At 28.8% G+C, this 15,579-nt stretch overlaps 1 protein-coding gene across 1 annotated transcript; it reads right to left on the reverse strand.

The window, feature by feature from the left end:
• Window positions 1-4,931: 4,931 nt before the first annotated feature.
• LOC120089921 (myb-related protein P-like) lies at window positions 4,932-7,861 on the reverse strand. The gene is made up of 3 exons (XM_039047363.1): window positions 7,578-7,861; window positions 7,294-7,423; window positions 4,932-5,816 (listed from the first exon to the last, which is right to left on the reverse strand). The coding sequence occupies exons 1-3, from the start codon at window positions 7,708-7,710 to the stop codon at window positions 5,117-5,119; spliced, it is 963 nt and encodes a 320-aa protein (XP_038903291.1). The 5' UTR covers window positions 7,711-7,861; the 3' UTR covers window positions 4,932-5,116.
• Between the last annotated feature and the right edge of the window lie 7,718 nt (window positions 7,862-15,579).

Consider the following 15,579-nt stretch of genomic DNA (forward strand, 5'->3'; position numbering starts at 1 on the left):
CATCACACAATGTTGTAATAAGGCACTTCAGATTTTTTTTTTTCTTCTTTTAGAATCTAGATTTCAAAATCTCATTTTATTATAAAGTTCAAAAAATACTTAATTCGAATTACACATGTAACAATAAAATAAGTTACTTGATAATTAAAATAAAGAAAAATCGAATATGTATATGTTTTTTAAATTAGTAAATTGATTATATGAATGTTGCTCTAAATAAAGTAATCAATATCTTTCGAGTTGAAATAAAAAGCAATACGATTTTAGTTTTTAATCCATTATAAATGTAATTAAGTGCGTTTTTCAATTTTTACAATAATTCATTTGGTCCATTTCTATCCTTCACTCAGTAGACCATCTCTCCCAAAAAAACAAAAAAACAAAAAAAAAAAACCAAAAAAACAAAAAGAAACAATAACAAAAAAACCAAAAAAAAAAACATAACAAATAACAAATAACAAAACAATAACAAAAACAAAATAAAAAGATAGATTATCTATATATATAATTTAGGAAAAGTATCGATTTACAACCTTAAATTTTGGGTTATATCAATTTAAACTTTAAACTTTTGCAATAATATCAATCTATACCATGTACTTCAATTTTAATATGGAAAAAATCTTGTGAAACTTATAATTATTTCAATTAAACTTCTAAACTATTATAAATGAATCAATTTAGACCATTTATTAAGATTATATTTGAAAATTGTCCATGCATTCACTTCTCATAAGGTGGATAGGCTTCTTTAAATATCTGATCGATAAAATGGATGATTAGAATCAATACATGAATAATTTTCAAATATAAACTTGATAAAGGGTCTATACTGATTTACTTTTAATCATTTAGAAGTTTAAATTGAAACAATAATATATTTCATACGGTTTCAAATTAAGTCTAAAAGAGAGTGTGAAATGGACACTCACGGAAATTTAAAACTTAAATTAATATAATTATTGATTCATATTTAAATTGATACCATCTTAAAGTTTAAGAATGTAAATGGATATTTTTAAAGGCCTTTTGAAAAACGCCCAAATTGCTTTTAAAAGTTAAATAAATATATCGACTATTTGAAAGTGGAAAAAAAAAACTCGTTAACTTTACCACCCCCCCCCCCCAAAAAAAAAAAAAAAACCTTCCAAAATAGTATTTAAACTAAAAAGGGTTTAAATACGGCTTGGGTTTATACTTTTAAGTTTTGGTTTATTTTGGTCTCTATACTTTTAAAATGTTTATTTTAGTCTCTATGTTTTCAAAATATTTATTTTTGTCATTATATTTTCAACTTTGATTCATTTTAGTCCTTATAAAAGTACTAATTTTGATTCCTCCATTCTAATTTTTATTTCACTTTTAAGGAATCAAAATGATCAATCTTTTAAAGTTCGAGAACCAAAATGAACTAACATAAAAAGTATAAATGAACTAACATAAAAAGTATAAAGATCAAAATGAATATTTTGAAAGTATAGGACCAAAATGAACTAAAGATGAAAATCTAGAAATTAAAATGAACATTTTAAAAGTGCATGGACCAAAATGAATCAAAACATTAACTCAAAAAAAGAAAAAAAAAAAACCAAAACAAAAAATGTAGATCCCATTTGGTAACCATTTGGTTTTTAATTTTTTTTGTTATTGGGAATTAAGTCTGCAGACACTACTTCTACCTTCAAAATTCATATTTTGTTATCAACTGCCAATAGTTTAAAAAATTAAGCCAAAATTTGAAGACTAAAAAAAATTACTTTTAAATATTTTTTTTTGAAATTTGGAATTTGACTAAAAATTTAATAATTGTACTTAAGAAAAATGTAAATTGTGGTAAGAAATAAGGAGAAAATGGATTTAATTTTTAAAAATCAAAAATAAAAATAGAAATGATTAACAACAAGATCGTAGAGATTAAAATAACATTTAAAGCAAAAGAAATCTTTAAAATAATAAAAATCACGTTTTGCAATGCAACCTTTACCAAATTCGAATATTTAAAACTATTCACTTCTCCCGCCGCCCCCCTTGTTTTTGAGAATTGATCGTCACCATATCTTGATGTCTCAAGATCTAGATTCCCAAAAACCTTCATTTTAAAACTCAGAAGATTACTTATAAGCTGTAATTCTTGATTTTTTTTAATAGTACAAATAATATTGATTCTCTTTTTTTCTTTTTTCTTTTTTCTTTTTTATATAATAAAACGATATTGGTAATTTGATATATTAATTATTTTGTCACATTTGAGAGAGACCATGTGATAGTGTCTTAAAAACAATAACTAAAAATAAAAAGTAAAAACTGAGAGAGACCATGTGACAGGCCTTGTTGGGTTCTTATTGTATTATAATGACACAACAAGTATATATAATTTAATATGGGACTGTTTAATATATACAATTTTTATATTAATAAAAGTTGGATCCTCAACTTTATTTTTTGGTACAATAAACGTGGGTATAAAGACATAAAAATATTATAATGAATAAATAAATAAATGTGGGTATAGAAATTGACACCTTCAAACCTCAAAACAAAAAAAAATTGTATGTTTAACTATCACTAAGTTATGCTCACTTTTGCTCTTAATTTTATCTTTATGTGTTCAATTTTTTTCTATTTTAGTCTTTTTCAACCATTAAAATCTTGAGTCAAAATGAGCCAAATTCAACTGACACAATACTTGTATTATCAACTTCGAAATCTGATGTTCGATTCCTTCACTTTACCTATTGTAAAAATAATGCTGTGTTGATTCCTTAAACCTATAATTTATAAAAAGCTAAACTAATAGTTTCAAGTTCTCTGTTTTTTTTTTTTTTTTTATGATTAAAATAAACATAAGCACGGCATGTGATTGTTCCATGAGCATATACTAGCATAAATATAATACATATTGCATTGCTTACTTCATATAATGATTGTGTCAATATAAATAAAATCTTAAACTTTCATACATTAGTTTTCCCCAACCTAAGTATGTCTAATTGGTTATTCTTATTAACTTGGCAAGGTGAATAATCTTGGTATAAATTTCAGTTTTATCAATTTATACCTTAGACAAGGTATTTATTTCAAAAATTAGGTTTTGAATACATTCACCCACTAAATTAAAAAAAAAAAAAAAATCACAACTATCTTTAAATTATGGAGTTTGTTGTATATAATCATACCCTCAAACTTTTAATTTGATCAATAATTACTTATGAACTATGTGATTTGCTAACTTCGTAATTATTCATAGTTTTAATCTTATTTTGGTCTCTGAACTTTGAACCTTATTTTATTTTGGTCTCTAAATTTTAAAAATGTCCATTTTAGTCCTAAATTTTTAAAAAGTGTTTATTTTGATATCTACTATTAAGATTATGTTAATTCTTTAAAGATTAAATTTATTTAAAAATGAAATTACATCTAGCATGAGTTGAGCAAGATGGAGGAGAAGTAAAATATCAACAATCAATGAGCCAAATGACTTTTGAGATCTTCTACAGAAAATCGTTTTACCACATAATTCAAAATTGAAACCTTAGATTAGCCTAATCATTTAAAAATAAAAGTCATTTCACTATTATGTTTTAGAGTTAACAAAATTTTAATAACAGAGATCAAAGTAAGTACTTTTTAAAAATTCAAAAACTAAATTTGACGTTTTTAAAAATTCAAGAACCAAAATAAAATAAGATTCAAAGTTTTAAAATTAAAATAGGATTATTTAAAGCTCAAGAAATTTAAATAAATTATTTCAAATTCATTAAAACAAATGATGTGATATCTCCCTCTATCCACCTTGATTACTTTAATTTGTAGTGGAACGAGGATTATTCATTGTTAATAAAGATTGGCAATCAAATCTCAACCCTCTTCAACTATTTTGTTTTTCAAAATTATGCTTGTTTGTTTCTTTAAGTTTTCAATTTTCATCATATTTTAAGACGAGGTTTAATTCTAAACCATATTTTAAAACATAAAATTATGTTTTAAAAAAATTAATTAGTAAATAATATAGTTAGAAGAGTATAGACGAAAAGTAGTATTTATAACATCAATTTTTAAAACCATAAACTAACATGGAAATGGTTATTAAATTAATGTCATGTTTATCAATCCATAATGAAATTTGGTGTAATCATAATAGGATTCTATTGATAGATAACCGAAAAATGATTCACAATTTGAAACGTAATTGAATTGCTTTTTATCACCTTTACTTAAAATTATAAATAATATATTTACCGTTACCTTTACCTTTACCATTTTTGTTTAGAGTCAAAAGATGATGGTAACAGTAACAGTAAAGATAAAGGTAAAGATAAATGCAAATGCAACAGTAAATGTAAAAAATTGATAACTCTCATGATGTAATAGTAACAATAACGATAATAGTAATGGTACTGATATTAGAGTAATTTTTAGATGCAATTGGATTAAACATCTTCCACTCGTATTAGCGTTTTCTGATTACATATTTGGAAGTTGGTCCAGATGTCAGTACGGGTACAGAAAACAATACCAAATGTAATCAAATTGGGTCTAGTTTTCAAAAGACCATTGATTTATTACGTTTTTCATGGGATGAACGTAACCGAAATTTAACTTATCAAATTAAAAATATTTTAGAAAAGAAATAAACTATCATATAACAAATGTGATTGGTCAATTAGATGAATTAGACAACATCGTCTTCTTATATACTCATCCTTTTTATAGTAAATATAGTGGACTTGACTTCTTAGATTATGGTTAAAGAGTACGACGAACACAACGTGACCGCATATAGTTCAATGTGATGTTTTGGACGCATTGATTTGAAATTATTATATGTAGTTTCTATCCATATATTTATATATTTTGTTTGTATATATTATATATAGCTAAATAAATATTCAATAATAAAAGAAAGTAACTAGAAAAAATTGGAAAACAACTTTTTCCGAAAACCATGGAAATACAAACCCACGTTTTTATTCCAAGAGAACAAATTTTACAAAGATAGAGAAGGGTATAACGGGAAAGACAGAGAAAAATCCCCAATATCTGACAAACTATCCCAAATAGTGTAATTACAAAGTCCCAGAACTACATTAAACCCCCTTTCTTTTTTCTTTTTTTTCTAAGACAAAAGCCATGAAATCATGGCGTCGGATTCGGCAACGGCACCGGCGAAATCTTCTCCGGCGTCCCATTCGAGGCCGCCGGCGAAGCTTTCCCAATTCCAAGGGCTATCCAGACTGAAGGAAGAACTAATCGAACTACAGTCACCGCCGAGCTCCAGCTCCGCCGCACCGGCGTCGGAAACAGCGGCTCCGACAGAGGCATTGGCGGTAATATTGCTTTCGCACGTGCCAGATGTGTAATCGTCGTCCCATTGCATTTCCACGTTAGTCAATAATTCTTCCAAATCCAACGACATATCGTCCTCTTTAAATACGTCATTATTAAAACTCAACGTCCCAGAGCCACCGACGTCATGTCGTTCTTCTGGCGGCGGTTCGTTATTAATTTCCTCCTCCGTTGGGTCATCCACGCCCCCGCACACGGTACTTTCTCTCTCTATCTCCGCCGTCGGCGGCGATGGAATCTCCCTCACGGCCTCCGCCTCCGCCTCCACCTCCGCCTCCGCCTTCCTCCGCCTGCCTCGCCCGCCCTTACGCCGCGGCGGGAGGCTGAGCCTGGCCACGTCGACAATTACCGCGTCCCCATCGTCGTTCCGACGCCGGAACGTTTGGATTTGTCGACTTAGATGTGAATTCCAATAATTTTTAATCTCGTTGTCTGTTCTGCCTGGCAAGTGGCTTGCGATCAAAGACCACCTATAAATAAATAAATAAACTTGGGTAATGGTGCGAGTTCGGATTTTTTTCTACCCTTTTTTGCGGTTCACGTGACCCTTCTTTTTTGTTCGAATGTGAAGAAAAGAAAATGATAGAAATAGCTTGTAGAGTTCCAAAGTGATTCCATTTTCCATTTTAGGAAAAAATAAAAAAAACAAAAAAAAAAAAGTATGGCAATGTTTTGGCTTCTTTGTTTGAGAATTAAAATGTTATATATAATAAAAAAAATACTTAAATACATTTTAGACTACATCTATCTTTATACATCTCTCATCAAATTGTCTAATAATAGTTTGATCCATGAAAAATTCTTCTTACCTCTTTCTTTAAACATTTTAATTATGATTTTTTTTAAATATCATTATCCTAAAATAAATAAAAATAGGTACATCTTAGAAGATACTCAAATATCATCCTCTGATAATAATTATCATTTATTGTTATTTTATTGATAAGAAAGCCTAAAAAATAATTTAAGGATTCAATTGAATTTTTTAAATATTTTAAAAAAGGAACATTTTTTTAATTGAAACTGAAAATAAAACGAAGAAATAGGTAACGATTGAAGTAAGAGAAATGATTAAAAAAAGTTATCAGAGAGGGTGACTGAAACACGTGATAAAAAGTAAAACCAATATCCTGAATTAATTTTTCCCTAATCGCAATAAAAAATTAAACCCTCGTTCGATAAAAAAAAAAAAAAAATGTATTGACTCAAAATAAATAAATAAATAATTGAATCCCTAATGTTTATATTCATTTCATGTCGTCATTCTGCCTTTCTCTGACACCCTCGACTGTAGTCCACAAAAAGACAAACAAAAATGTTAATGTCTTTATTTTATTATTATTTCTCCTCGTGAGCTGCCCGGTAGAAAATATTTATTAAAGAATTTTAGTTAATTGGTTCATAAGACAAAACTAGTTAAAATATTTTCATATAAAACAAAATATCCTTATCACTGATAAATATTAAAATTGATAAATATTTATTGATATTTATAATTGATAAATGATTAACATTTTATTATATTTATAAATAAATTAACTTATTTTTCCATAAACAAAAACAATTCAAGAATTTTGAATATTTAGTATATATTTGATTATTTGTTCCAAATAACATTGGACTTGTCACTTCATCATATCTAATTTTATTCTATAGATTCTACACAACAACTAGTTTTGTAATTCAAGAGGCTTTTTTTTTTCTTTTTCATAAAACCTTGTGCATTAAATAATACTATCATTTAATTAAAAGTTGTTTAAAAGAAAAAGCAAGTTGTAGTTTTAAATAAAAAAGATATATTTATTGTTTTTAGTTAGATATTTTAGTCCAATGGTAAGTAAAATAAAATAAAATAAAAAATACATAAATGCTGTCTGGTTACTGATTACAAAAAAGGGGAGCATGAAAATTAAGTGAGCTGAATAAAAGAAAAGAAAAGAAAATGACCTGTTTCCAAGGGAAGCATGAAGCTTAATGATGACATCTTCTTCTTCTGTGGTGATGTTCCCTCGTTTCAAATCAGCTCTCAAATAGTTGATCCATCTGAGCCTACAACTTTTCCCACATCGGAGAAGCCCTACACATAAATTAACAACAATATTATGTAAACAAAATTCTTTAATGCTTAATAAATAAGCTAACATTGCAAAATAATAGAGTTTTTTTTTTCTTTTTTTTTTTTTTTTTTAATTTGGAGATGGTGAGAGGTGAAAATGGAAGTTGAAACGGACCTGCATTTTTGGGGAGAGATCTCCAGGAGCCTTCACCATTGGCGAGGATGTATTTTTTCAACCGGTCATCTTCCTCCGCCGTCCACCGCCCCTTTTTCAGTCCAACTTTCTCACAGCACGGCCTTCTCCCCATTGTCGCTGCCGCCGCCTGCCTTTTTACCAGATTCAAAACGCCATCGTTTCACTGGTTGCGGTCACTTTAATAAAGTCTCTCCTTTCGCTTATCTCTTTGTTGAAAAGTTAAAACAAATTGCTCGCTTTCTCACACACACACTCTCTCTCAAACGCTATGTATTTATATAGAAAGTTATGTGAGAGCAACAGAGAGTGACGTGGCAGAGAAGGTGGCATTTATAGTTTCGTATTTAGATCTGTGGAAGAAGATTAGGCCACGATAGTTCTACCCAACCGTAGACTCGTGGCTAATCGACGGTCGAGAGATGGGTGATGGGGCTTGATGTTTCCACGTTGGCATTTCTTTATTTTTTTAAAAAAAAAATTAATTTACTTTATTATATAATTCTATTAATTTAAAATCTTGAAATCTTATTAATAAATCGATTTTGACCTTTTATATTACACAAAGATTGGGCTCCATTTCAAAATTTATAGAGGTTTCTCTTAAATTCATTATTATTGAATCAAATTCTTTACTATATTAATAAAATGAAGTTTCATTTTCAATTGATGATAAATATTACAAGGATGTGAGTTTATATAATGTGAAGTCGTCAATGACTCATTAATACCCTTATACTTTTTAAACAATTATTTCTTTTGATTATTATTTTTTTTTGAATTTTCAAAAATTTCGTTAATACACAAATTTAAAAAAGTGCAAAAATATAATTATAAGTAGTATATGAATGAAAATGATCATTGCCTTGTTTCAACAATGAAAAAAACTTAGGTACTGGCTGGTTGCATCGAGTTACTCGATGCAAAAATTGACAGGTGAATTGTTTTTTTTTTTTTAAGATTAAATTAATATTATTGTTTACTATCTTAAAAAAAATTAAAAAGATGCATGACATAAATGCAGTTTTTTCCCTTTAAAAACATTGTTAAACCTTCAAAAACATTTAATATTGATACTCTTGACATATAAAAAAAAATTAAGAAAAAGAATACATTTTTGGTCCTTAGGTTTTTGTTATAGTTTCTATTTAGTCCATAAATTTTAAAACGTTATACAATTAGTTTTTAAGTTTTGAGTTTGGTTTCAATTTAGTCAATGAATTTCAAAATGCTACAATTTTAACATTGATATTTGAGTTTTGTTTAAATTTGATCTATATGCTTCAAGATTTACACTTTTAAACTTGATTTTTCACTAAATACTCATTTTTCGTTCTTATAGTTAATTTATATTCATAAATAAAAAAATCATTAAAAAATTATAATTAATTAAGTTTCACTATATTAATCACTTTTAAAATTAAATTTAAAATTTTACTTCATAATTATTTTTAATTAATTAATAGAAAATGATAAAAAAAAATGAGTATTTAATGAAAAATTGAGATTAAGAACATAAAATCTTAGACCAAATTAAAAACAAAACTCAAATATCAATGGTAAAATTATAACGTTTTGAATTTAAGAATTTAACATGAACCAAATAGAAATTAAAACGAAAATCTATGAATAAAAAAGTAAAAATTAAAAAATGTATTTATTGTTCGCATATGGACAAAAATCTTATATCAATAAAACACCAAGCCCTACTATTCCATCTATTCTCTTCCCTTTTAAAAGTAATAGATTAAATGCTCATTTATTCTCTTCCCTCCCCCTCAATCTATAGCCCAATGCTTCCCCATTTCTCTCTCTCTTACCTTCTCCTATTAAATGCACCTTTATTCCTCTTCTTTCATTTCTCCCTCTCTAAAAATCACACTTTTTTTTTTCCTTTCATTCTTAAATATTAGAACTTTATATAATTTTTAAGCATAATCCAAACATAAATATAAAAACTTTCACACCAAAATTATCCATATCTATAAAGTTATTTTAAGTTAAGAAAGAATCAATCCGAGACGATTAATATAGATACATTTTTTTTCTCCATATAATAGATGCTCTCATTTTCTTTTCTTTATTTCTCCTATTCAAATATCAATTATTTCGATAACTAAATATGATCCAAATCTTTAATTTTAATATATAAAATTTTACAAATTTCCAAAATAAAAATTTACCTCAACTCAGTATAGTGATACAAAAAAGCTAAAAACGAATAGTTTCTTAAAGGGGGAAAACTTTCTTAACCGACCAGAATAAATAGATTAGTTTAAAATATAAAAAGGGATAAAAAAAAAGTTGTTACCATTACAAATTGGTAATGCATATGTCGTGTCTCTTTTCCACCAACTTTTGTCATCAAAATTATTATCCGAATTCTTGATATGTTAGCTCTTTTTGCCTATTTATTCAAACTCAACTACTAATGCTTCACATATTTAAAATCATATGAGTTTTAGAGTGTGTTTGGTTTGACTTTTCCAAGTATATCATTTTAAAAATAAGTTATTTTAGAAGAAAATTGAAATGTTTGACAACCACTCAAAATAGTTTTTGAAACATTTTTTAAGTTTATTTTAAACACTTTTTTATCAAAAGTGCTTTCAATTCAAACGGACTCTTAAGGTTTCTGGGTGATTATGCTATTCTAGTCTCTTCTTGCTATATTCTATATGCTTTGCTTAAATGAAGTATAGTTTTAGAGATTAAAAAATGAAAGAAGGGAAGGAAGAGAATATTTAAAAAGAGAGAGAAAAATGAGAACTATTAGGCCATATATCGAAGATCAGAGAGAGAAAATGGAAGAGACGGCAATATGGCCTATTATTACGTTAATTTAGCCTTAATGAAAAATCATTACTATATATCTATTAGATTATAACATTTTTTTTAATATCATGCTAATCATTCGTGGAGCTCATATAATAAAAAATTTACTAAAATGGTTAAATTTTTTTTTTTATTTTTTAAAATCATTATAGAAATTCAAAATCAAAACTGATGAAATGATTATAAAATTAAATATCAAATTAATTTTGAGTAATTAAAAAATATTTTTTTATCATGATTTTTAGTGTGACAAAAATATTCTTTTTTATCCATTTTAATATCTCTCCGTACATAGTGTTTTAGTTGACAATGATTAGCTTGAAGTTTCTAGTAACATAACACCAAAAATTTAGGAAAATAAATGGTTTGTCATTATTTATTTGCTTTTTAATATATTGTTCTTCTACTTCATACGTAACTTGTCTAACCATCGTACATGTTCAATCGAAAGCTTTTAATTCCTTCATCTAACTAAGAGACTTGAATGTCCCACGCATTTAATACAGTATGGGAGGACTAAACCGACGTCGTTTCTAGTTTTGGATCGGAGGGTAAACTGGTCTTTTCGATCTAGTATAAAGAAACAAGTATATTCCACCTCGTAGTATTGTGGTCATACGCTTTTTAATGGTCCCATGAATTGGGCGGATTCTATCAATCTAGTGTAACCTACGAATAATTGACAGCTAAAATAGAACAAAAAAAATAAAAAAATAAAAAATTATACTATATACTAGCGGATCCAAAACTTTATGTAAGGGGCCAAAGTGTATGTACCATAAGAAATTTAGCCTATAGACTTCTAGAATTATATTTATAAATAGTTTCTAAAGTTTTTAGTCAATGAATTCTCAATTTTTATGCTCAATAGATTCCTAAAATATTGTATTAAAAAAAGATTCCTAAAGTATCAATTATGCATTTAATAAATCTCTTACACATTTGAAAAGGTTAACATTTCTTCAATTTATCTATTTACTACAACATTTTTAAACTTAAGGTGTAACTAGACACAATTTTTTTTTTTTTTTTTATATGAATCAGTTATTAATTTTTTAATATCTATAAGATATATTTGATATAAATTTTAAGTTGATAGATTTATTAGATATATTAGGGACTAGAGTCAAAATTAAAAAAAATGGAATTTTTAGTAACAATTCTCAAAACTTGTAATATTAATTACAATATTGTTACGAATCTTTATAGAATTATTCCCAAAACATTCAATCAATTTTTAAAATAATTTTTGAAGGATCCAAAATTTGTATACATTTATATCTATATAAATTAAAAAGAATGCGCTACTATTGAACTATTCTATAATTATTCTTATTACAAATTAACTATAACTATACATTTTTGTATTTAATAAAAATCGATATACATATATATAACATCATCAACATATGCTTCTAACTCCTTTATAGATCCGTCTCTCATATTACAAGTTAATTGTTTTACTTTTAATAAATATTGAAAATTTATTTTAGTTTATGATTAGTTGGAAAAAAAAAACTACATTAATATTCACTCAATAAATTTTGTCAGCACGCTCATTTTTTGTGTCATTGCCTAATGGGAAATTATTATTATAATTATTTTACGAATTTAATAACAATTAATTTTAAAATAATGGTAACAATAAATATTACTTTTTAAAATTTATGGAAAGTAATGACTAAAATAAAAAAAAAATACTTAGATTAGTTATGAGATACATCAACGACTCATCCCAACAATATACAAGAAAAATTCAAGAAAAAAATTAAAATAAAAGGAAGAAGAATTTACTACGTGACAAACTGTTATTGGACAACTGTAAAATGATGGTATAGCCCATAAATCTTTTTAAAAAATAAATCCAAAATATGTGTGTCATGATGATATTTTAATTGTATATATAGTTAAACACAAATGGTAGGGGCATGTTATACAGAATTCTTAGCTTGGTGATTGGTATTTTTATAGAGAAAATAGATTGTGGTCGAATAGAGTAAAATCGCAATTAAAAAGAAGAAAAAATGAAAGAATAACATACAGTGATTTTACGTAGAAAACACCTAAATAAATTAGGATAAAAACCACGGCCAAGAATAGAAGAATTCCACTATATGAAAATAAGAGTTACAAACTTTCTTTCTTATAGAGGAACACGAAGTTCTCTTATAAGAAGAAACCCTCTCTATTTTATCTTCCTCATTTATTAGAGATTTTGGATGATTTGGCAACCATAGGTCTTCACCTATTTATAGCCCAAAGAAACTTGACCATCAAGCAAATCCAATGGCTCTAAATTGTTTTAGATAGATGTGAATGATCCAATGGCTCCAATTGTCCTAGAGAGATGTGAAAGATCTAATGGCCATGAATTGATCTTGGATAACATGTAAGATCCAGTGGCCCAAATTGTCTCCAAGAAACTTCTTAATAATAAATAAACTTCTTAAAAACTCTTGATAATTATCCAACAATCTCTCACTTGGAGATTTGATTGATAATCAATCACATCTCCACACCATTCTTTCTATCTTGCCATCTTCATGTTGCTTATGTTTCTGCTAGGCCATTCGAGAATAGACACCAATTGAACTTGTCAGCATTGACTGTCGTTGTCAAGTAATCTATCAAGTTTTCTTTTATATGAATTTTATGCATATCCACCGTTCCTTCCTCCATTTTTTCACAAACGAAGTGATACTGCACTCGAAAATGTTTTGACTTGGAATGGAAAGCTGGATTCTTTGCAAGATACAAGGTGCTCTGACTATCACAAAATAGAGAAATTTTCTCATTTCATGTCTGAGCTCCTCCAATAGCATTTTTTAACCATACTGTTTCTTTACTAGCTTGTGTAGTTGCAATATATTTTACTTCTATTGTTGAAATAGCCACAATTGACTGTAGTTTGGAAACCCAGCTTACAACTCCACGAGCAAGAGTGAACACATATCTGGTAGTGGATTTGCTTTTATTAAGATCACTTGCATAATCTGAGTCAACATATCCTCAAACAGTAAAGTCAGATCCTCCATAACTCAAAGCAACATCTATGGACCCTTTAATGCATCTAAGGATCCTTTTAACAACATTCCAATGCTCTTGACTAGGATTTGCCATATACCAACTAATAACTTCCACTGTATGTGCAATGTCTGGTCTGGTACGAATTATGGTGAACATTAAAATTTCCACTGTCGATGCATACGATACTCGAGACATCTCCATCCTCTTTGCTTCATTGCTAGGGCTCATACTAGAGGATATCCTGAAATTAACAGGAAAATGGGTAGAAATTGGCTTATAATCTTGCATGTTGAAGTGTTGCAAGACCTTTTTCAAATAATTTTTCTGTGATAGCCAAATCTTCCCATTATTTATATCTCAGTGAATTTGCATCCTCAGAATCTTGTTTTCTTGTCCCAAGTCCTTAATTTCAAATTTTCTAGCCAATTGAGCCTTTAATTCTTCAATACGATCTTTGTTGGGGCCTGCTACCAACATGTCGTCAACATACAACAACAAGACAATGAAGTCTTTTTCTCCAAACCTCTTGAAATATGCACAAGGGTCTGCATTAAGTCTGTTGTATCTAAGGCTCATAATGAAGGAATCAAATCTCTTGTACCAACACCTCAGCGCTTGTTTGAGACCATACAGATGTTTGTTTAACCTGTAAACCAAGTTCTCTTTTCCTTTTACTTCAAAATCTTTTGGTTGAAGCATATAGATTTTTTTTTGAGATCTCTATGGAGAAACACAGTTTTAACATCTAACTGCTCCAAGTGTAAGTCAAATGTAGCACACATTGCCAAGACTATTCTAATAATAGTAAGTCAAACTACTGGAGAAAAGATCACATTGAAGTCAATACCTTCTTTCTGAGCATATCTCTTTACCACCAATCTTGCACGATACCGCTCCCCTTGGTCATCATTGTTGCGCGTGATCTTATACACCCACTTGTTACCAATGTGTTTTCTCCCTTGTGGTAGCGTTACAAGTTCTCAAGTCTTGTTCTTATGAAGAGCTTCTATTTCTTCTTGCATTGTTGTCATCCATTGAGTAGCATCTGAACTTGTCATTGCATCTTTGAGAGTTAATGGCTCCCCATCCCCAGATAGAAAACAATATGCAACACTGCTCTTTATAATATACTCAGATTGCCAACCTGGTGGTTTTGCTATTCGGCTACATCGATGAATCTCTAGTACTTGTGATTCAGCTGGTTCTTGGATTTTGTGCACTAGTTCAGCTTCATAAGATTCCTCTATAGATTCTTACTCCACGTGTACTGTCATAGTCTCTGAGCTTTCATTTATAGTGCTATCAACTGCTACTTGTTTCTTATCTTCCACAAATATCACATCCTTATTGATGATAACCTTATGGGCAGTCAGATCCCACAGGCGATACCCCTTTACACCATCAGCATACCTAAGAATAAATATTTTCTGGATTTTGGATCCAACTTTGTAGTTTCTTGGGCATTGTACATCATGTACACTGGACTTCTAAATATATGAAGTTTCGAAGAATCAGCCGGCTTGCCAGTCCACATCTACATTGGTGTCTTTAACTCAATTACAACCCTTCACAGATTGCTCGTAAGTACAGCTGGACCAATAACCGTTATGCCCCTGTAGTTACATCTTTCTCCTTAAGTACCACTGATCCTTTTAATGAACATAAGTCGTAATCCTACTATGACTGAGTCTTCTCTTCCAAAGAGAAGCTGTGGTTACTATGTTCAAACCTCAGATTAGCCCTTAAGAGAGCAATCTCTCTACTTATCCCTACTTCGAGAAAGAAGTGAATTCCATCTTGTGGATTGAATTTCCAGCTCCCAGATCAGACAAGTCTAAAAAAAGGTAGGCATGTTGAGTTGGCAATCTGGCCACTCTCACCCATACTAATCAAAGAACCGCCCTCAAAGGCAGGAGTTCCCAAAACACTCAGGATTGAGATCGTGTCACCTATGGTCGTTTTGGTGAAATGTAAGTCTCTAGTAGCAACGATGTTATATACAGATTCTAATCATCTCATGGTCCAGGTCTTATACAATCTCTTTGTATAGGACACCCTTGCTCGCACGTCTCCACAGAATGGTTAGGATCTACCATCTGTAGTAGTTTACAACACTTGCAAA

This window comes from Benincasa hispida, chromosome 11, assembly GCF_009727055.1.
Source record: "Benincasa hispida cultivar B227 chromosome 11, ASM972705v1, whole genome shotgun sequence".
NCBI lineage: Eukaryota > Viridiplantae > Streptophyta > Magnoliopsida > Cucurbitales > Cucurbitaceae > Benincasa > Benincasa hispida.